Source organism: Lacerta agilis, chromosome 12 (assembly GCF_009819535.1).
Source record: "Lacerta agilis isolate rLacAgi1 chromosome 12, rLacAgi1.pri, whole genome shotgun sequence".
Classification (NCBI taxonomy): domain Eukaryota; kingdom Metazoa; phylum Chordata; class Lepidosauria; order Squamata; family Lacertidae; genus Lacerta; species Lacerta agilis.
Genome location: NC_046323.1, coordinates 50,968,836 through 50,991,645, shown reverse-complemented (window position 1 = coordinate 50,991,645; position 22,810 = coordinate 50,968,836). Strand labels below are relative to the sequence as shown.

General features: G+C 47.7%; 1 protein-coding gene across 3 annotated transcripts; it reads left to right on the top strand.

The window, feature by feature from the left end:
• The first annotated feature begins 6 nt into the window (after positions 1–6).
• GUK1 (guanylate kinase 1) lies at positions 7–16,292 on the top strand. Of its 3 annotated transcripts, none has more exons than XM_033165453.1 (8): positions 7–25; positions 9,131–9,248; positions 10,376–10,417; positions 11,146–11,242; positions 13,119–13,257; positions 14,440–14,524; positions 15,150–15,235; positions 16,098–16,292. In XM_033165453.1, the coding sequence occupies exons 2-8, from the start codon at positions 9,215–9,217 to the stop codon at positions 16,131–16,133; spliced, it is 519 nt and encodes a 172-aa protein (XP_033021344.1). In that variant the 5' UTR covers positions 7–25; positions 9,131–9,214; the 3' UTR covers positions 16,134–16,292. The 3 variants fall into 3 exon arrangements, with proteins under 3 accessions (XP_033021344.1, XP_033021342.1, XP_033021343.1); XM_033165451.1 differs by lacking the exon at positions 7–25 and adding an exon at positions 32–184 and having other exon boundaries at positions 9,131–9,244; XM_033165452.1 differs by lacking the exon at positions 7–25 and adding an exon at positions 32–184.
• The last annotated feature ends 6,518 nt before the right edge of the window (positions 16,293–22,810 follow it).

Here is a 22,810-nt window from a genome sequence, read left to right as displayed (position 1 = left end):
GAGAGGGCGGCGGCGCGGCGATGACGTAAGCGAGCCCAGAGTAAAGGGGCGGGGTTTGCTCTCGGCGGCGGCGGCAGGGCCCGGCCCTGCCCCGGCCCGCCCTTCTTGAGTCACCATTCGGGGGAAACGGCTCCGCTCCATCTCCCCATGCGCTGGCGGCGTTTCCTCTGCCGCGCGCTGTCAGGTGAGTGCGGCGCGCAGTTTTCGGCCTCACCCCCCCCCTCCCGCACGCGCCCCAACCGTTGTCCTCGGCGGTGTTTCACCGAAAGCTTCCCCTCCTGCTCCCGCGACCCTTCGCCTTGGTTCCTCCCTCCGTTCCCCTCCCCGGCGCTTCGCGGGCGTCGCCCCTCAGCCGCCTTCTCTCCCCTCTTTAAAGCCTCCTTGGTGTCGGGGTTGCTTGCTGGCTGGGCCTCGCTGTCGAGCACTCCCATCCCTTTTCACTCCCGGTGTCACCCCTAAAGAGTTCCCCGCCCGCCTTCCTCCTTGCGGTCCGCTTTGGAGAGCTCCGCGCAGCTGCTCCCGCCGCTTTCCTGCCCCTGCAAGGACTTTGCTGCTGCTGCAAAAAAACCCCTGCTCCTCTCCCCCTGCCTTTGCACTATCACTTTCAACACCTCTTCCCCCTCCCCCACCCTGTGTTGTTATTCATTTCATTTCTGTACCGCTTTCTATTCTTAAGAAGAAAATCTCATAGCGGTTTGCAGCTTACATCAAATAAAACAACCCAGAATAAAAACATTACTGAAGAAAGTCAAGTGCAGTATACATTCGAAGCAGCATAATTAACAGGAAACTTAAGATATCTTAAACATTTCAAAATAAAACATTGCAAAATGCACATTTTAAACCGCATAATTAGCAAGAGGATTCCGGGGTGAGGGCGCCTCCCCCCGCTAGCGTTTTGCCCTGTGTCAGCCAATGTCACACCTGGTTTTAGAGTTGTACAAATCAGCCCCAAGCTTTTCCCATGCAAACGCATCACTTAAAAACAGAATGAAAGTGGTATTTAAATATTTGAAATAACAGACCAGGAGAGAGGAAATCTGCTCCTCGACGTGACATTGCATCTCCTTACCCCTAATACTATTCAGGGAGCAAAGAAGAGTTGTGATGAATTGGTTTATAATATTTATGGCAGCAGGATTTGGAAGTAACTTTTCTTGGGGTAGAAGCTGGAGGCATGGACTCTCTGCCCCTGACGGCTTTCAGAATGGTCTTGGTTACTGGTCAGAGTTTTGAAATTAATTGAAGAAAAAGCAGCAGCAATCTGCCTTCCTTGGATGTTACCAATCTTAAGGTTTGTGCTATGTTCAGAGGAATTACTGTGTACTTGGGTTTCTCCTAGTTCTGCTATGTATAGCACAAATAATGAAAATGAAACTGCTAAGGGGTGTGGAATTAACAGAATCCAATCTATGAAATTGGCATGTGCTCAAAGTAGCTCATAATAAACTGGATCCTGGAAGCTAACAACACCAAAAGCCTTCCCCCCACAGAGGTGAATCTGCATATTCATTTATCTTCTGAAGGTTTGTGTATCTGCAGTTATCTTCAAGAAATCACATAGAAGTTTAGAATACTAGTGCCCATTTCAAACTTAACTGAGTGAAGCATCCTAAGCGTGCCGTTGGTGGTTAATACTCACGTGTCTGGTGATTTGAGCAGGATGACTTTTTATTTCCATTAAGCACTGCACGAAAACAACTGAAGCAGGAAATGTCCAATTACCACTGCCCTCTGCTGGGGAATACACACGCCCTTCTCCCCTAGTAGCTAGTTCATAGCTTATAAACATGTGCAGCCTTTGTAAGCTGGAACAAATTTATTACTAGAGCCTTGGCTGTGTGCCACTGGGAGCTAGTTCAAGTAGAAAAACAGCCAAGTTTTCACTGCTTCTTAATTTACTTAAATGTGTAGTCTTCACTGTCCTGATCTTTACACAACTTCAAAACGCTTAACAGTTTTGTGTATAACTAGAGAACTAATTATTTGGCTGTTTGCTTCAAATTGGTATAGAGTTGGCTTTCATCTCTCAGTTCCTTTGCTTCCCTCATTCTCAGCCCTCCTGTCCACCAGGGATATAACTAATCATGTATGACTTATGAATCTTCACATTGCACAATTTGGCTTTTGGGGTTCCTGACCATTTAGCCTTCTAAGATCTTGAAGCCTTACCAACATGTGTGGTTTTTTCCCTTCATGTGTGTTTTTTTTCCCTCCAGTCAGGCTTCTTTTTCTTCACTTACACCAGATGTGAAGCATTCCATAACTGATTTTTGCCACCTCTCTTCACAGTTGGAATGTTTGTGAATATTCCATTATGTCACTGTAACCCAGCCAGTGGCTGAGATTGAAGACGAAAGAGAAAAGCTGGCAGAAAGGCAATAAGGTAGATTTCCAGCCAGAATTTGTCAGTAATAATGACTAGGCATCCACATATCCACATACCAGGGGCAACTGAGTCCAGCACCACACAGCGTGTTACTGTGGGTTGTCATTTCCACTGCAGTTTTTGAGCAGGTGATAAATGGCCAGAGTCCTTTCTGAGCAGCAGGATAGACTCCTGTTGCGTCTTGCTTCTTCCATACCTTTTACCCATGAAAGATCTCCCAAAGAATAATAATAAAAAATAATAATTTATTATTTGTACCCCGCCCATCTGGCTGGGCCTCCCCAGCCACTCTGGGCGGCTTCCACCAAACATTAAAATACATTTAAAGAAGAACTGAGAGTCTCCTGTCTTCCATTCATCAGGATTTGGTTTGTCTTCTCACCTGTGTTTGGATAACTATGTTTAGGCAGCCAGTTATGGAAACTTCCAGCAGTGTTCTTGAGTGGCTTAGCTGTGAGGTGACAGGAAGAGATTATAGCTTGCTATGGAGGGAGCATCTGATAGCAAAAGCATCTCTTGGATATGTTGGGCAGTATGAATACATAAGGACGACACCTTCTCATGCATTGTTAAGTTTAAAACCATGGAATTTATCCTTTTCGCCACGTCTTGTCTTCACCTTTTCAAGCTTCCCTTAGAAAGCCATGAGGACTAGAAACCTACTGCTTCAAACCAGGGTGGGGGGAAATCTAAAGAATCTTTCCTAGATGGAGGATAGAGAGGAATGTGTGTAGAAAGCAGCCAATTATACTAAGCCTGGATAGATCAGTGGGTTAGAGCGTGGTGCTGATAACGACAAGGTTGCAAGTTTGATCCCCATATGGAACAGTTTCATATTCCTGCATTTCAGGGGCTTGGACTAGAACTGGATGATCCTCAGGATTCCTTCCAACTCTACAATTCTATGATGCACTTCCTGCTACACCCATTCCTGCCTGTGGTCTATCCCACTACTTGCATGTGCCCACTCCTGGCCTGTACAGAGCTTTTCTGAAGCCTGGGGCAGGAGTCCCTGGTTGGCTGGGAGACATGGGGCGTTCTTGGCATGGCAGCGTAAGTCCGCCAGGCCCCTGGCAGGGTTCCCCAGCTGGCTTAGCCCTCTGCAGGCCACAGCAAGTGTACCCGGCTGCTGCTGTTAAGCATTTGGGAGCTGGAAATCCTTGCTGAAATCATACAGAGATATAACAGTAGATGCAGGCCTTCCTGCAACTAACTTGTTCACAGGCCTGATTCTGATGCGCTGTTTTCCTGTTACAAGATCAAAGAGGAGCAAAGTCCTTCAGAAGGCCACTGGTGGTCTGTTGCAAATTTAGTTTCAAAATAGCCATTGGTTTCTTACTCTACTTGTCATTTGGCTTTAACCTTTCAACCAGCGAATGTGCTTTTTTGCTGCCCTTTGGTCCCACGTTATGAAATTCTGGGGAAGGTGCACTTCACAAAAAGGACAAGGCTATAAATAGGACTGGTGATTAAAAGTGCCTAATCACGCAACCTTTCTTGAGGCTAGTATGAGAACCACCCTCTAATCTTCTTTTCTCCCAATGCCAAGCTGCTCCGTCTTTTCTTCCTCTAAGCTTGCGTGATGCCCAGAACGTGCTTTGTTGATCTCTTCCTATGTTTATATTTTGCCTTCTTTGCTGTCCTTCCAGTGTAATCTGTGAGGAAGGCCGGAGCTTGGTGGTAGGGCATCTGCCTTGCATGCAGAAGGTCTCAGATTCGACCCTTGCCTGAAACTCTGCCAGTCAGTGTAGACAGTAGTACTGAGCTGGATGGGTCAATTTCGCAATCTCCATCCAAAATTCTTGCTATCTTCCCATCCATTTTCCCTTTCTCTCTGTCACTTCCTAGAACATATGCAGAAATGTGGGTCTTAGAAGCAGCTTGGATGAATTGATTCAGTCTGCATTGTGTTGGACTTGTGGCAGGGAAGCATCCTACACTGGTTACCTGCAAAAATTCTGACCTCTTGGGATAAGCTCTTTGCGGCGGAATGCTCGGAGTCCAGCTTCTGTGGGGAAAGGGTGGTTGTCACTTAGGCTTTGGAGAAAATCTTCTGCACATCTCGTGGGGAGGTGTTGTGTGACGCAGGCTGAGGATTGGAAAGCTGAAAAATCTCACGATGGACCCTTCAGTTTTGCAGGGCTTTTAAGGTGGAGGAGAGTTTAAAATTATACCGGTAGTTCTCCCACTTTCAGTCTGAAGTGTTGCAGTCAATTCTATCATCTCTGACTTTCCTCCAGGATATTGAAGCTGTCTTGTCCCTGATTTAAAAAAAGGACAGTTGAGCAGTATGTACTTCTGGGTACCATTTCTCACTTGTGATTCTAAATGAATACAGTGTTTATTGTAGGTTTTTGTGTGTGTTTGAGTGAATGCTTTGTGCTCTTCATCTGCTGCTTTCCCTTTGCCTGTGGAAAAAAGTGGGGTGGAAGTATTATAAATAATTTGACAAATATTCCAGGGCTGATATGCATTCAATTAAAACTCCTTCTTTCCAAAGGCAGCATTTGCTTTGAAGCAGAAGGTGCGCTCGATGGAGTTAAGCTCAGGGTGTGGCTGAATCTTTTAATAAGCTATGAAAAGCAGGAGGAGGAAACCACAGGAGGTGATTAGGGATTTGGGGGGGGCGGTGGCTTCTCATTGGCTGTCTCAAGGTGAAAGATCTGGAAATTAGTAAGACTTTAGGTCTCACAAATAGACAGGTGTTCCACCTGCGCTGCCCTTTCCCTGTGTTGTCAGGATCGGTCTGTTGGTCACTTAAAAAAAAAAAAAAGAACAGGACAGGACAAAGAAGCAAAAGCCTATCAGGGAATTTTAGGAGGACCCCAGAAAAGCAAAAAGGTAAGATGTGAGAAAACACTGGGAGTGCTGGCGTGGTGTGGATGTCTGCAGCTGCTACCCAAAAAAGGGTTTTCGTTCTGAGGGTGTTCATTTTAGTTGGATATATTTTTGTTTAATTCCATATGTAGCTGTTTAGGGGCCCTCACCCCGATTTTTTGAATTTGAGTTTAGTTTAGTTTGGTTTATATCTTCACAACATCTCCATCTCTTTTTAGGGATTGTCACGGCTGAGTCTTTATACTTTTGTTCTTTGGCTACCCAAAAAATAGCAGCAACACTTCTGCATCTGACTCACTTTCATTCACCTTTGTCTGGCTTCTGAGTAAAGAGCCAATTTGAAGTTTAAAAGACAGAATTCTTTTAAAAAATAATAATAATCAGGACGCTGGGGGTTGAGGCAAGTGCTTCCTTTTTCTGTAGCTTTGATCTCAAGCGACAAAAAGTTTGAGGATTTGCTAACACATAAGAGGAATTGCTAACACATTTGCTTGTGGGTTAAACAAAATTAGGAAAGATTACCCACCATGAAAGTACATGATAGAGGTCTATGAAAGTATGTTTGGTATGGTAAAATGGGATGGAGAGAAGCTGCGGCTGGCTGATGGGAATTGTAGTCCAAAATATCTGGAGGGCACCAGGTTGGGAAAGACTTGTGTTAAAACAGATATTCCATATTGTGGTAGCTGTTAAATCTTAGTTCTATTTGCAGAATGTTGTTTGTGGGGAGGTTGTCTTTCTGTTCTGAGAGCCTTGGGACACCTGCATGCAGTTAAATGCATATGAAACTTTAGCAGATGGGTGAGAAGGCAGCTAACGCCTCTTTCTCTGCGACAGTGGGAAGAGAGTTAATGTGTGCTCTGATAACAGGGCAGAGTCCTACCCTGGTTCTGTGCAGTCTGTGATCGGAGCCCCCATCCCCCTAATGCCCCAATCTGAATTTTGCGCTTAGGAAATTGACATTCTGCTATAAGAGTATATTGTGCCTGTTACTTAATGCTGCCATGTTCTGCTTCCAGGTTGCAAGCTATAATATATATATACAGGTATATATATAGGGGTAACTGTTAGTCTGTTGTCGCAAAAGCAACAGAGTCTTGTGGTGCCTTAAGGACTAACAGATTTTATTGCGGCATATGTTGGTCTTGAAACCATGAAAGCTTGCGTTGTAATAAATTTGTTAAGACTTTACAGTGCAGTGAGGCTTGTAGCAATACCTGTACAGTGAGAGATGTGCTCATACAGCAATTTTTAAAAATAGGTTGGCAAAAAGCCCAATCCCACTTTCCACTCGGGCAGTGTACATGTATCTAAAGCACATCGCACACCTCATCCTGGGGACTGTAGTTCACCCCCACAGTTTCAAGTCCAGCTCCATTTACAGACCACAGTTCCCATGACGGTTTGTCGGGGGGGATGTGTTTAAAATTGCTTTGAAATCATGGCAAGCATGCTGTTTTCCAAGGGAAACCTCTCCTGGCCTCATCCTCCAGCTACAATATGTGGATAATGATGCTAACCTACCTCACAGGGTGGTTGTTAAGATATCAAGCTGGAAGGAAGAGTAGGATACAGATGCAATCTAGAATTTAGTGTCCAAAGGCTCAGTGTGGTGTAGTGGTTAAGAGCGGTAGACTCGTAATCTGGTGAACTGGGTTCGCGTCTCCGCTCCTCCACATGCAGCTGCTGGGTGACCTTGGGCTAGTCACACTTCTCTGAAGTCTCTCAGCCCCACTCACCTCACAGAGTGTTTGTTGTGGGGGAGGAAGGGAAAGGAGAATGTTAGCCGCTTTGAGACTCCTTCGGGTAGTGAAAAGCGGGATATCAAATCCAAACTCTTCTTCAATTTATCCACAGTGTTGGCTTTACTCCCGATGGCGCACTTTTCCACTGTCCCTCGAGACAGACGGATTCCAACAAAATGAGTGGCCTTGGGCAAATCCTTTGCCTGAGCCTTAGCTTCCCGTCTGTAAAATGGTAATCATAATCTGTTTCACGGGGGTTTTGTGGTGAAGCGAAGGGGTAGCAATAAAGCATTGGAAATGCTAGATAAAAATATCCAGTTTGTTCACAGGCAGGCCAGGCAGAAAGCTGCACTGTGGGGTTGTTGATGTTTTTCTTTCCGACTTCAGCTTTGCATGGAGAATGCGCTGGACGGGCATTCTTTATGGATGAATCGTTCAGGCTAATGCACTTTGACTTTAAGCTCCATCAGCTAAGCTATAGCTCTTGGGACATCTGTGTTTCCTTTAAAATGCACCAGGTAAGCAAAGGGCTGTAGAGCGTGGATGGATAGTACAATGGCAAATTAAGAGCACGAACACAGTCTATATATGCTCAGTCGTTTGGCCCCTGGGTACCACCAGTTGTCGGGGGATCATGTTGGCATCTGGCTAGCCACTGTGAGATTAGAATGACAGATGAGATAGGCCTTTGGTCTGATGCAGCAGTCGGGCTCTTATGTTCTTGAGCTCCTATAGTTTCCTGACTGAGAGTTGCGCCTTGCAAAATGAGTTTTATGTGCATGTGTGAGAGAGCAAGACCATCTCACCTCTTCTCCAGGCCCTACCCTTGGCTGTGTTTTCAGATGCTAACTGTTCGGGTCAGAACACACCTCTCAATCTCCCATGTCTCTATACTTCCACCCTCCCTTTTTAGCTCCTGCCCTGAATATGAAGTTTGGTGGTTGTTAAGCATGAGAATAGGTCTGAGGGGAGGGCAGGGGTTGGAGTCCTGGCTGCTGAGGTCCCAAAGACACTGATGGGCTCTCCAAAGGTGGATAACATGTGGATATTCCCCAGAGCAGTTCCTATGGAGATGGCCAGGGTGGGGTGGGGTAAATCTCCCCAGTATTCAAAATATATTTCATTACTTTCCCCTCCTTCTGCATTGACTGCAGCTGGTGGGATTTGTAGCGCTGAAACACCCAGAGAGCACCAGGTTGGGGGAAACTGATTTAGGTGGTACCTCTTTAGAAGGGCTGTCTGTCGTGCAGAAGAACTTAGACATGGAGAGATGTGAGGTGTTACAATAAATTATCGATTATTATTGATATGCACTTATCTTTAATAAATGATGATGCTGATTATACCTCACCCATCTGACTGGGTTTCCCCAGCCCCAGCAGCTTCCAAAAATTTACAGCTTCAAACATTGAAAGCTTCTCAAAACAGAGCTGCCTTCAGATGTCCACGGAAAATTATATAGTTGTTTAACTCTTTGACATCTGTGAGGGGTGGGTGCAACTACCGAGAAGGCCCTCTGCCTGGTTCCCTGCATCTTCGCTTCTCACAGCGAGGGAACCACCAGAAGGCACTCAGAGCTGGACTTCAGTGTCCAGGCTTAATGACGAGTTAGGGACGCTCCTTCAGGTATATAGGGCCGAGGCCGTTTAGGGCTTCAAAGGTCAACACTGACACTTTGAATTGCGCTTGGAAACATACGGGGAGCCAAAGTAGATCCAGTGTTATGTGGTCCCGGCGGCCGCTCCCAATCACCAGTCTGGCAGCTGCGTTCTGGATTAGTTGTCGCTTCCGAGTCACCTTCAAAGGTAGACCCACGCAGAGCGCATTATAATCCCACCTTTCTACATAATCATTCGGGGAGGCTACAGGATTACATAAGACGGTAAGAAGAGCCTGCAGGATCAGGCCACCTAGTCCAGCATCCTTTTCTCACAATGGCCAACCAAGATGCCTGTAGGAAACCACAAGCACATGAGCGCTGTCCCCTCCTGTGCTGCCTCCTTGGGAAGCAAGTTCCCTAGTTTATTGGCTGTTCTCTGTCCTGGATCTTTTAACATTCAGCTTCCTTGGATGTCCACGAAGTGTTCTGCATCCATAAGCAATCTCCCAAGTAGCAGAAAGCATACATTTCTAACGATGAAAAAAACTTTCCCTCCAGTTATGACGGGACCAAGGCCAGTTGTCCTGAGCGGGCCGTCCGGTGCGGGGAAAAGCACTCTGCTGAAGAGACTCCTGAAAGATTATGAGAACGTCTTCGGCTTCAGCGTCTCCCGTGAGTGAGTTCATGTCTGCTGGGCTGGTGGTGAAGCAGTGTGTTCACATCAGGGTTGTCACAAGGGAGGCTGGCAGGTCCTCGAGCTTTGCCCCCTAAATTAAGCCAGCGCTTAAAGGTAAAGGGACCCCTGACCATCAGGTCCAGTCGTATCCGACTCTGGGGTTGCGGCGCTCATCTCGCTCAATAGGCCGAGGGAGCCGGCGTTTGTCTGCAGACAGCTTCTGGGTCATGTGGCCAGCATGACAAAGCTGCTTCTGGCGAAACAGAGCAGCGCACGGAAACACCGTTTACCTTCCCGCTGGAGCGGTCCCTATTTATCTACTTGCACTTTGACGTGCTTTCGAACTGCTAGAAGGCAGGAGCTGGGACCGAGCAACAAGAGCTCACCCCATTGCAGGGATTCGAACCGCCGACCTTCTGATCAGGAAGTCCTAGGCTCTGTGGTTTAACCCACAGCGCCACCTGGGTCCCTAAGCCAGCGCTTACTGTGATTAATATTAAGGTAATTTGTGCTTCAGAGGAAGCTTCTCTAATCCCTCAGGGATTCTTTAGCTGCAATTCCTGACAGATGGCCATCCAACCTCTGTTTAAAAATCTCTGATGAAAAGAGAGCCAGTGTGGTGTGAGAGCCAGTGTGGTGTAGTGGTTAGGAGTGGTAGACTCGTAATCTGGGGAACCGGGTTCGCTTCCCCGCTCCTCCACATGCAGCTGCTGGGTGACCTTGGGCTAGTCACACTTCTTAGAAGTCTCTCAGCCCCACTCACTTCACAGAGTGTTTGTTGTGGGGGCGGAAGGGAAAGGAGAATGTTAGCCGCTTTGAGACTCCTTCGGGTAGTGAAAAGCGGGATATCAAATCCAAACTCTTCTTCTTCTTCTTCTTCCTTCTCCTTGCCTGTTTGTCTGCTTTTAAAAGTGGGGGCAGAGGAACTAGCAACATCAGTCCCTTGGCCTGGCTGTTTGTATTTTTAAAAGAAGTCAAAGCCTTCAGTTAAACAGAGAAGGCTCTTTCGATCATTGCAGGGGCCAGAAAGGGAGAAGCACGTTCCTTTCTTTTTTGGGTTTCCCAACCACTCGGCGAAACGTGCAACATGTGTAATGGTGTGTTTTAAAAATATTTATTGCTTGCAGATACCACAAGGCAACCAAGACCCGGAGAAGTAAACGGAAAAGGTCAGTGCCCAGGTCCTAGCCGCCACCATCACAGGAAACGGGAGATTAACAAAAGCATTTCTCTAACGAAACGACTGGTTCTGGGCTAGTTAGGGGTGGGGCTGGATGGGTTAGGCCTACCAGAAGTTGTTGGACTCCAGCTCCCATCAGCACCTGCCAGCATGGGAAAGCATGTTGGGAGTTGTAGTCCAGCAACATCTGCATAGTTAAGGGGTGGTTATGTTGGTGAATGCATGGATGCACGGTTGGGTGTTTGTAGTGTATCTTTGGAACACTTTGGGGTCAGTATTAGAAACTCAGATATATAGTCTAATCACCAAATGGCACTGGCTTAAACCTAGGTTGCGGTTGCCACAATGGAATGTCTAGGTGCCGTCCCCCGTCCCCGTCCCCCACCATGGGATGATGACGATTTCCATGTCTATACCACTTTATATTTCAGAGAACAAATCTCAAAACGGTTTGCAAGACATTGAAACCTCAAATAAAACAATTCAGAATAGAACAAATATGTTAGATCCTTCTCTAAGTGACATTTTGCTTTCCCCATTCGCCAGCCTGCCACCCAGAGATCTCCATGTGGCCGCAATTGGGCCCATGCAAGTCGCAAAACACGCCTGGCTAATTTCTAACACTGCTTGGGGTGTGGCGTCTCTGAGGGCAGGCGTGCATTCACTAACAAAAAGGCATGTAGAAACCTCGTTTTCCCTTCCCCTCATCCCCCGCAGATTACCATTTTGTGACCAGGGAAGAAATGCAGAAGCAAATTGACGCTGGAGGATTCATTGAAAATGCAGAATTTTCTGGGAACTTGTACGGAACAAGGTATGTGATTTGGGCTGGGCAGGAGCAGTTGTCAGATTTTGCTCTTTCGTTCTTCTTTGCTACCCTATTTTCAGTTTCCGCAACCACAGTGGCTAGAAACAAAACAAGAAACTGACTTGCAACAACAACAACAAAAAGGGACCCAAGTGTCCTGAACATAAACCTCCCCATTGCAGAAAGTGAGGAGGAATTAAAGAACCTTTTAATGAGGGTGAAAGAGGAGAGCACAAAATATGGTCTGAAGCTCAACATCAAAAAAAACTAAGATCATGGCCACTGGTCCCATCACCTCCTGGCAAATAGAAGGGGAAGAAATGGAGGCAGTGAGAGATTTCACTTTTTTGGGTTCCACGATCACTGCAGATGGTGACAGCAGTCACGAAATTAGAAGACGCCTGCTTCTTGGGAGAAAAGCAATGACAAACCTAGACAGCATCTTAAAAAGCAAAGACATCACCTTGCCGACAAAGGTCCGTATAGTTAAAGCTATGGTTTTCCCAGTAGTAATGTACGGAAGTGAGAGCTGGACCATAAAGAAGGCTGATCGCCGAAGAATTGATGCTTTTGAATTATGGTGCTGGAGGAGACTCTTGAGAGTCCCATGGACTGCAAGAAGATCAAACCTATCCATTCTCAAATCAGCCCTGAGTGCTCACTAGAAGGACAGATCCTGAAGTTGAGGCTCCAGTACTTTGGCCACCTCATGAGAAGAGAAGACTCCCTGGAAAAGACCCTGATGTTGGGAAAGATGGAGGGCACAAGGAGAAGGGGACGACAGAGGATGAGATGGTTGGACAGTGTTCTCGAAGCTACTAACATGAGTTTGGCCAAACTGCGAGAGGCAGTGAAGGATAGGCGTGCCTGGCGTGCTCTGGTCCATGGGGTCACGAAGAGTCGGACACGACTGAACGACTGAACAGCAACAAAGTGAAAGTAGCTTGTCCGGAGGGGCACAATGAACCTTGTAACCAGTGTTTTTGTTTGACAAGATGGATATTCACAGCTTGTCCAAACTGGTGGTGGTGGGAATCTGATTTGCTTTGGAGACATCCCACATGCGCCAAATGCTGCGTCATGACTTGTCCCCAGTGGGTTGAGACAGAAAGCAAAGATTGGGACCACGAACTATGACTGGGCCTCTTCCTGACAAAAGAAAAAACCCCTGTCTGAAGCTCCACCCAAGGGTCATCTAATTTCTGAGGGCCTTTACCAGCCTTCCTGCACTTGATGCCCACCAGATGTTTTGGACTACAACTCCCATCAGCCCCGGCGCAGCCAGATGGAGAAGGCTGCCCTGCACTGATGATGAAAAGAACCAGATTTTATTATTTGGAGCTAAAGCTTTAGAGTTAAACTAGTGTCTTGAGAAAGAGAGTAAGTTGTGAACAGGATCTCCCACCCATTACCAACACCTTCCATATGTTTATTCCTGCACTACTTGTTGTTGTTGTTGTTGTTGTTGTTGTTGTTGTTGTTGTTGCATTTATATCCTGCCTTATTCTTCAAAGAGCTCCTTCCCCATCCCATTTGATACCCACAAGAACCCTGTAATGTAGTCGAAACAAAATAGAAGATTCTTTCCAGTAGCACCTTAGAGACCAACTGAGTTTGTTCTTGGTATGAGCTTTCGTGTGCATGCACACTTCTGTGCAGACCAATGCGGCTACCCACCTGTACCTGTAATGTAGGTGAGGCTGGTTATTGCAGCCAGATGTCCTTGAGACTCTTAGAGATGGTTGAAACACACCAACGAGCTCAAGGTGCTGGTCCTCAAAGCCGCCTGTCTTGTTGCGAGACTTTTCTTGGATTAAAAAAAGCCCCTCCACTTTGTGAGCATTAACCACCTTCTCTCCCTCCCTCTCTCCCTGCCTCTCAGCAAAGCAGCTATTCAGGCTGTGCAGGCGCAGAACCAGATCTGCGTTTTGGACATAGACATGCAGGGTGTGAAGAACATCAAGAAAACTGACCTTAATCCCATCTACATCTCTGTCCAAGCCCCGTCCATAGAAGTCTTGGTGAGTGTGGCTTGGGGTTGAGCTACAGTTCTGTGCAACTGACACATGGGACGGAGTCGGCAACAGGGTGCCCTCCAAACTGCAACTCCCACCATCCTTTAGTGTTGCCAGCGCTGGCTGGGGCTGATGGGAGATGGAGTCCAGCACCATTTGGCAGGCACTGCAGTGGTGACCCCGGATGCGATGTAAAGTCCGTGCGCCCCGAGTTTTACGTAGTAAAATAAGCAACAGCAAAACAATTCCAAAATCCACATTTGGCCAGTACCTTTATTAGGGCCAGGCGAAACGTCACTGAATAGCAACCACGCTCTTGAGCTCCACAGAACTCTGCATCAGGCTGAACGTTAAGTGAAGCAGGGCACTCAGCCTAATAGCAGGGCCGGCTCTGAATTCTGCTTTTATATCCTAATACGAATTCTGTGAGAAAGGCAAAATGTGGTGAGGGACGCTGCCTTGGGTAGCTTTCGTAGGCTGTTAAATTAATCCACAGCAGGCAGATCCATCAGTGGCCACTGATTTAAGACAGTGAAATGGGACTTCCTTGTCTGCGGGCTTCTAAAGACCACTGGACACTGGAAGCCAACAATGGGGTAGTCGGCTGCCTCCGTACCCAGCTTGCAAGGTTCCTGGAAGCATCGGGCAGGCCACTGCTGTAAACAGAAGGCAGAACCAAAGTGCACCGCATGGGGCAGTGAAATGCGCCGTAGGGCATTAATAATAATAATAATAATAATAATAATAATAATAATAATAATAATAATAATAATTTATTTGTACCCTGCCCATATGGCTGGGTTTCCCCAGCCACTCTGGGCGGCTTCCAACAGATATTAGAATACATTAAAATGTCACAGATTAAAAACTTCCCTGAACAGGGCAGCCTTCAGATGTTTTCTGAATGTAAGGTAGTTGTTTATCTCTTTGACATGAGATGGGAGGGCATTCCACGTTCCACAGGGCGGGCGCCACTACCAAGAAGGCCCTCTGCCTGGTTCCCTGTAGCTTTGCTTCTCGCAGTGAGGGAACCGCCAGAAGGCCCTTGGCGCTGGATCTCAGGGTCCGTGACACTGTTTCTTCCCTGTGCCAACATGGAGCACTGAGAGGCGAGAAGAATGGGACCCACCCTGTTCATGTTGAGGGTATAAATTTCATTCTTGTTTCTCCCCCTCTGGAAACCTTTAGGAAAAACGGTTACGGGACCGACAGACAGAATCGGAGGATAGTTTACAGAAGCGGCTGAACGCAGCTCGCATCGACATGGAACTTAGTGAGTACGCAATCGTTTTGTGTGCGTGTGCATTGTTGTCCTAGTCTGGTGTCATTCGTGGTTGACCAGTGTGGGAAATTGGATGCTGATCTAGATGGGCCTTTAGTCTGAACCAGCGGCGCTCATATACAACGGAGAGAGATTGCAAGGGGGAGAGTAATGAAGGCATGAGGGCGGAGTTGAGCTGTGTTTGGTGGATAGGGGCCTACCTCACCAATTGCTGCTTTTGTGCCCCAGATCCCTCCCCTCCCCTCCCCTGTACATTTTTACGGGATCTGCTGCAGGGGAACGGGGGATGCCTTGCAAGGGCTTAACATCTTAACACAGGTCCACCAGAAGCGGTTTGGAATTGTCTTACTAGGCAGCAGCAGTGCCTCTGGAAAATGCCAAACGGTGAAAGCAGTCCATGGCAGCAAGAAGTCAGTCTCTGATTCACAAAGAGGCAGAATCTATACTGCCCAGTGTCTGGGGAAAGGGCACTTCTGAGATGCTGGACTTGCTTAGTCACTTTAGTTATATCTGGAAGGGGGCAAAGACAGAAAAGTGCCTGTGTGGTTTGCATGTCTCTGATCTTCTGACTTCTGGTTTAACAGTGTCTGTGTGCACATCTGTTTCAATTTGCCAGGTAAGGAGCCTGGGCTTTTCGACCTGATCATCATTAACAATGATTTGGAAGAAGCATATACCGAGCTGAAAAATATTCTTGCAGTGGTAAGCTATTTCACTTCCTCGGAACACAGGTCTCTGTCTGAATTGTACGGATATTTCCTGGGTCGTGGAATGATCTGTTTCCTTGTTTGTCGTTCATGCATCTGATGAAGTGGGCTACAGTCCACTAAACCTTTTGTACATTTGTACATTAGGTATTTAAGGTGCCACGAGAGTCTCTTCTGTTTTAGCTGCCAGAGACAAACACTGCCTACACCTTTGGAAAGGGTTTCCTTGTTGCAGCTCATCCTGTGCGAGGTTCTCCACCCCTTCAGCAGCCAAACCAACATCCTCCCTCCTCCACAGTGGCTATTTTCTCTGCAGGGTCAGCTGCTTTTAGCTTGAAGCATGTGATGGCTGCAGTACTTTATGCTTCTCCCTATTTTATGTCCCTTGACCAAAGTGATGAAGGCATTTGAACATTTATTATTATTTATTATTTATTAAAATAAATAATACCGCCTATACCTGCAAGCCTCAGGGCAGTATGCAGTTTACAGCATAAAATCAAAATATAAAAACACAAAATACATAATAAAAGTAAGAACCAGGACAACCCAATTATCCCGCTCCTCCCCAACCAATTTTTAAAAGGGCATCCGATGTCAATCAGCCCAAGGCCTAGTTGAAGAGGATCGTTTTCACCTGGCACCTACAGATGTATAATGAAGGTGCCAGGCAAACCTTTCTGGGGAGAGCATCCCACAAACGGGGAGCCACTGCAGAAAAGGCCCTTTCTTCTCTTGCCACCCTCCGGACCTCTCATGGAGGAGGAGCATGGAGAAAGGCCTCAGAAGATGATCACTGGGTTGGGTTAGGTTCATACAAATCACTGTATAACCATTTCTCCTCGTTCTCCTCGTAGGAAATCCAGAAGGCACAGGGATCCAAGAAATCATGAATCAGGCCGTAGCCGCTGGAACCTTGGCAGACCATTCCTGGTGTCTCTTTGCTGCTTGTTCTTCTGTGTTAGAAACAAGACACACACACATTCCCTTTTAGCCTGATAATGGAATTCTTTTAGGGCACTTTCTATTAAAGAAGAAAATATCAAACCCAACCTTGGTGCGTTGTCATACTTCCCGTGCGTGATTTAGGCACGCTTCCAAGTCTGCCGTGATGTTTATGCTGCAACATGACCCACTACTCTGGAAATAGTAGCAAAGGTTGGTGTCCCGCGATGGCTGTGTTCTGCCTCCGCTTTCAGAGGCAGCAACGCTTCCGAATTCCGGTTGCCGGGCATCGCAGGTGAGCAGAATGCTCTTGCACTCAAGTCCAGCTTGCAGGCTTGCCACAGGCATCTGTTGGCCGCTGTGAGATCAGGACGCTGGACTAGGTGGGCCACACAGACCACCTGATGCAGCAGGCCGGGTTTATGTTCTTATGTTTGTCCTTACCGGACTTTACAGCAGAAAAGCTTTGCCTTGCATGATCCAGGAAGTAACTTACGGGGTGGGCAGCCAATTTTGTGCTTGGACGACGCTGAGTACTAACAAGCCAGCTGTTCCACATCGTAGGACAGGGGAGCTAAAAGGGAAATTCTGCTAATTGATCTATCAGCAAGCGCCATCAAATGCCGCCTCTTGCGCCAAGATCTCCTTGAAGTAGCCCCAGCTAAGTTAAGTTATTTTTAGCAAACTTTGGACGCTTTCAGTGTCTTGCACTAATTGAAAACGACAGTTTCAGCACCAGGGTGATGCAGCACAAAGGAAGAAGGAAACCAGCTGGGGGTTGGCGTCTGACTCGCCATCCTTTTCACTTTAGGTGCTGTGGGGAGAAAGGGTTGGAAGATGCCAGTGTCCAAAATAGACGGGGAAGACCCAAGGGAGTGGGTGGGTGGCTGACGGCGCTGACCTCATCAGTGCTCAATTTCTGGAAGCCGCTTCCTCCTAATTCCAGATGCAACCTTGCAGTTGCTCTGCAGATGTTCAAAAGCAGCGGCTCTCCACAGTTTCCCCACATCCACGGCTGAGCCTGTGGCTGTCCTGGTGTGATTCTAAACCCCCGTTTCCATGCCGCTGTTTTTAAGTTGAAACCCAAGTGATCGCTGCCAGATCCAGACTTCAGTTTATACATTCAATCAACAGTTTATATACTCAAATCAACAGTGCGGTGCAGCAGCAAAAAAAGAAAAGTTAATTCTAGGCTGCAGCAAGAGAAGCATAGTGTCCAGATCAAGGGAAGTCATAGTCCCACTCTATTCTGCCTTGGTCAGACTGGAATACTGTGTCCAGTTCTGGGTACCACAATTTAAGGAGGATATTGAGAAGCTGGAACGTGTGCAGAGGAGGGCAACCAAGATGATCAGGGGTGCCAAACGTCTTGATCTGCTTTCCTTTGGGCCACATCAGTGAGACCAAGAGGGGGTGTTGTTGCCTAGGCAACCCAGGACGTCCATTCACAATGTCCAGGCTTTCGCCCCTGGGAGGTTACTGCTAACGTAGCGGTTTGACCTCCCCCTGGAGGTCCCCTCCATTGTCTCGCAGACAGATGCCAGTGACAAGGCATAGCTTTTCCTGGTCTGTACTTGTTTTGGCTGCGGGTATAGGAGGGATCACAATTTTAAATGCTCCTGGGTGGAAGGCTGTGTACTTGGGGGCAAGGGAGAACACCTCGGGAAGGACAACAGACTAAAGCCATCTCCCTGATAAGCTAGTTTTCTGCATGCAAGGAGGTGGGTGGATGGAGTTTATTATTTAATAATACTATATCCTCAAAATAACTTCAATGCATCTTACAATTCACATTAGAAAAAAAAATACAATAGCCATTAAAGCAAAATGCATTACAGTTGCCAAGCAAAAGCTTGAAAATGTCAAAAAAGGATCAGAACAGCAGTCTCCAGCCAGCGTTAAAATGTGCAATACACAGTCCTGCAGTGGTACAGGCCAGGGAAAGCACTTGATTCGTTCTTTTTGCCAAGCTGCTTCTCGGCACCTGCCTGCAAGGCAATGTAGTGGACAGAGAGCCTTGACCAGAGGGAGGACAGGCACGCTGGAGACCAGGAAGGACCTTGAGGAAGAGATCAAAGGAAAACTCACAGGCTCTTGACAGCTGGGGAAGAGGAAGAGAAGGCTAAACGGGACAATCCCAGGGCAGGAGCATCAGCACAGGCAAGGAGGAAGGGCCGAAGCTTAGTGGAACGGCATCTGCTTTGCATTCAGGAAATTCCTGGTTCAGTTCCTTGTTTGGGCTGGGAGAGAGAGCCCTGTCAGAAATCCGGTAGAGCTGCTGCCAGTCAGTGTAGGCAGTACTGAGCTAGGTGGACCAGTGGTCTGACTTGGTGAAGCACAGCTTCCTTTGCTAAGCAGCAGAGATGACGGGGGCAAATGGCACACAGAGAGTCTGCAAAGGCACAGCATTTGCAACCAATGGAGAGTTGTGTCCTGATGGACCAGGCCAGAGGCCCATCTGGTCCAGCATCCTGTTCTCGCAGTGGCCAGCCAGATCCCCCTCCCCAGGGGAAGCCTGCGAGGAGGCCATGAGTGCAGCAGTGCTCTCTTCCCCAGCAACTGGTCATCGGAGTCGTCCTGCCTCCGACCGTGGTGGTGCTTAGAACTACCTCGCAGGGTCGCTGTGAGAATAAAACGGATCTCCTTGGAAGAAGAGCAAGGATAAAACATGAGTTGTAAACATTGCGGGACATCCGAGTCAAAGGTTTACAACAATGGCCAGTCTCCAAAGGCAAAGCCTGTTCTGAAAGCTGGTTTTGCTGTTTACACTCGGATCTCGCTCTCCGTCAATTTCCCAGTTGCTCCTGGTGTTGCTCAGCTGTGCAAACCGGGCACACACAGCGAGGGCAATTCTCACACAATGCTTTCCCAGTCTTGACAATGACGACTCTCTTATTTTAGTACCAAGCTGCAGGAAAGCACTGCAGCTGGTCAAAGGACAGTGAGCGAGAGGGGCGTTTAAACTATGGAAATATTCCTCCAAACAAAATGTAGGCAGCCACTTCCAGTAAACCAGAGCTCTTAACAGCTTGGGACCAATTTACCTCTGGGATCGCCTTACCCCATAAATGCCCCACTCACTCAATCACTTTGATCTACAGAATTGGCACTGTGTTCCAGGCACAACATAGTACTCATCCTGCAGTTGTAACTCTGGAACTCCTTGCCTGTTGACATCAGGCAGGCACCTTTCAGCTTGCACTTGGAATGTATTTGTTTAGGCAAGCCTATCCAGGCATGTAGGGACCCAGGTGGCGCTGTGGGTTAAACCACAGAGTCTAGGGCTTGCCGATCAGAAGGTTGACGGTTCGAATCCCTGCCACGGGGTGAGCCCCCGTTGCTCGGTCCCTGCTCCTGCCCACCTAGCAGTTCAAAAGCACATCAAAGTTTAAGTAGATAAATAGGAACCAGTCCAGTGGGAAGGTAAACGGCGTTTCCGTGCGCTGCTCTGGTTCGCCAGAAGCGGCTTAGTCATGCTGGCCACATGACCCAGAAGCTATCTGCGGACAAACGCCGGCTCCCTCGGCCTATAGAGCGAGATGAGCGCTGCAACCCCAGAGTTGGACACGACTGGACCTGATGGTCAGGGGTCCCGTTACCTTATCCAGGCATGTAGAACCACATGTTTCATAGAATCATAGAGTTGGAAGAGACCACAAGGGCCATCCAGTCCAACCCCCTGCCAAGCAGGAAACACCATCAAAGCATTCCTGACAGATGGCTGTCAAGCCTCCGCTTAAAGACCTCCAAAGACCTTTCAATCTTTTATGGTTAATTTTAACTATTTTAATTTTTTTGTAAACCGTTTATAAGATCCATTACAAACGGGCAGGGTGCACATTTTCTAAAGCAAATGAAATAAATGGACCATCTTGCTCCATATCGCCTACACTGACTGGCAGCTGCTCTCCAGGATTTCAGGTAGGCAGTCTGTCTCAGCCTTACCTGGAGATTGCTGGGAAATGAACTCAGGACCTCCTGCATGCAAAGCAGATGATCTGTCACTAAGCTACGGACCTTCCCTGACATTGGCACCCCGGGCTCCTCTGTTAGAAGTGCTTCTAGGGCTGACCCCCCTCCTGCTTCTGAGTCCTTGCCTCATCCCTGGAAGAAGAGGAATCCGAGGTCACATCACTTCGGGGGTTTCCGCTGTGCCTGCACCATGTCTGTTCTTACTTCTGGCACATGGGTTCATTAGCGCTTGCACGATCAGGACTAGCGGCATGTTCTTGCTAATATTCGTCTTGAAATAAAAAAAGAAAAATTGGGAAGCACTTACAGGCACATGCCCTTAAGCAGCCAAGAAGCTTTTAGGCAGACGCAAGGAAATCGGCTTATTTTAGAATTTGCTTTAAACAAAACAAAAAAACAAAAAACACCCCACCACGGCTGAAATCTCGAGTGAGCACAAAGAGACAAGCCTGCCCTGGTGTTCAAGCCCCCCCCCCCCGAGGGAAGGTCAGAGGTCACCTTTCGCCTTGCTGGCATGACATAGCTGGTTCCCCCCCCCCAATGATCTCATGTTGCCGAGCACAGCAAACAGCCTTTGGCAGCAAACGACTCCAGGGTGAACGACCAGCTCATCGGCTCCTAAATATCAACATCTTCAGCAAGGAAGGCTTACAAGAAAGAGACAAAATGTTCTGTTTTGCTTTGGGATGACTGCATCCCAGCCGAGGAATGCAATGTTTTAGATATTAGAAAGACAATCCAGATGCAGAATGGCAATGTTGGTTGGGGCGGGGCAGGGGGGGGTGGAGAGGAGAAGGGGTTGGCTAAGAATATATCCCAATAGGGAGCCTATAGAAGCATCTCTCTTATTGCCAGATATTAGGGATAAGCAAGAGGATGGCCACAAAGCTGTCTAATCCTCACGCATGCCCCTCTGTCTCCTCTTTCCAGGCAAGCATGAGACTTATCAGAGTCAGTGAGGGAGTGTGGCCTGGGCCAGGGGGGTGGCCGAGGGAGAACTGCAAGGGCCAGGTGGAGAGGTTTAGCATTTGGGACCCACGCCTGATGGTCCCCCAGCCATGAAGTAGAGAAAAGAGGGATGAAGAACAAGGGTGTTTCCTATAGAATCATACTGTAGAATTGGAAGGGACTACAGGGGTCATCTGGGTGCAGGTGGCGCTGTGGGTTAAACCACAGAGCCTAGGGCTGGCTGATCGGAAGGTCGGTGGTTCGAATCCCCGCGACGGGGTGAGCTCCTGTTGCTCGGTCCCAGCTTCCTCCCACCTAGCAGTTCGAAAGCACGTCAAGGTGCAAATAGATAAATAGGTACCACTCCGGCGGGAAGGTAAACGGTGTTTCCATGCACTGCTCTGGTTCGCCAGAAGCGGCTTTGTCATGCTGGCCACATGACCTGGAAGCTGTACGCCGGCTCCCTCTGCCAGTAACGCGAGATGAGCTCCACAACCCCAGAGTCGGACACGACTGGACCTAATGGCCAGGGCTCCCTTTACCTTTACCTTACAGGAGTCATCTACTCCAACCCCCCTTGCAATGCAGGAGCCTTTTTGCCCAACGTGAGGCTCTAACCCACAACCCTGAAGTTAAAAGTCTCATGCTCTACTGACTGAGTGCCACTCCCACTGCCCGTGAGCACTGGGCATGCTGACCGGGGGCCTGGGGCCTGATGGGGTTTTTTAGTACAACCACAGCTGGAAGCCCATGTTACAGAAGATCTCTCCCTGAGTCCATGATCACTTCTAGAGCTTAATGACAGAACCCCCCAGTTGCAAAGGCACAATGCCAGGAGCTGGCGACCAAATGGCAAGGGATGCCAGGCACCTTCATGCCCTGCGTTTGAGCTTTCGGAAGCATCCGGTTGGTTGATGTTGGGATAGGACACTGGGATGGATTAACCTTCTTTGCTCTGCTGCTGGAGCGCAGGATCACTCAACAACAACCATTCTGCCTTCACCCCCACGCAACTGCAGAAACCCATCATTTTCAGGACTGTTCCTCTTTATTTATTTTTAGAATTGGTTTTTATTTTCAATTTGTTTTTAAAAAGTTGTGCATTCCCTCTTTCCAAGCCTAAGGTATATATCTCCAATGATGATGATTTTTAAGGTTACGTACAAGTGGCATGTGTCCCTTGCAGTAAATCTCCCCCCCCCCCAAAAAAAACAACTGCATCAGGAGTTGGTTTTTTTCTTATTTACATCACTCTCTCTATGCACATGATGTGCAGCTAAGCACATGCTGTATTATTGTAACAAAGGAAGTCTCCAGACTGTCAGCATTTCGCAGGAGCGATTCAGTAACATACCAAAAAATTAAGTTTGTGCAATTAAAGTGGAATAAAGCACTCTGTTTATATATATATGCAAAACCCAGACTTCCTGCAGTTTGAAATGCAGTGAAAAGTGTGGGATGAATGAATGGATAAGGGAAAGGCGTGTAAGGATGAATGCATGATGACTGCTCACTGATGTTTAACTTCCCCACGGACAAAGCAATGTTTCATATAAACATTGCACATCATCGAACCTCCATGTAAGCTTTGGGCAAGTGAATCGAGACGAATGCTCAACAAACAGGTTGTCTCGAAGAGCCACGAGACAGCATCACAAACATCACACAGCTCTGGTTAAAACCGTGTTGGACCACAACAGCTCAA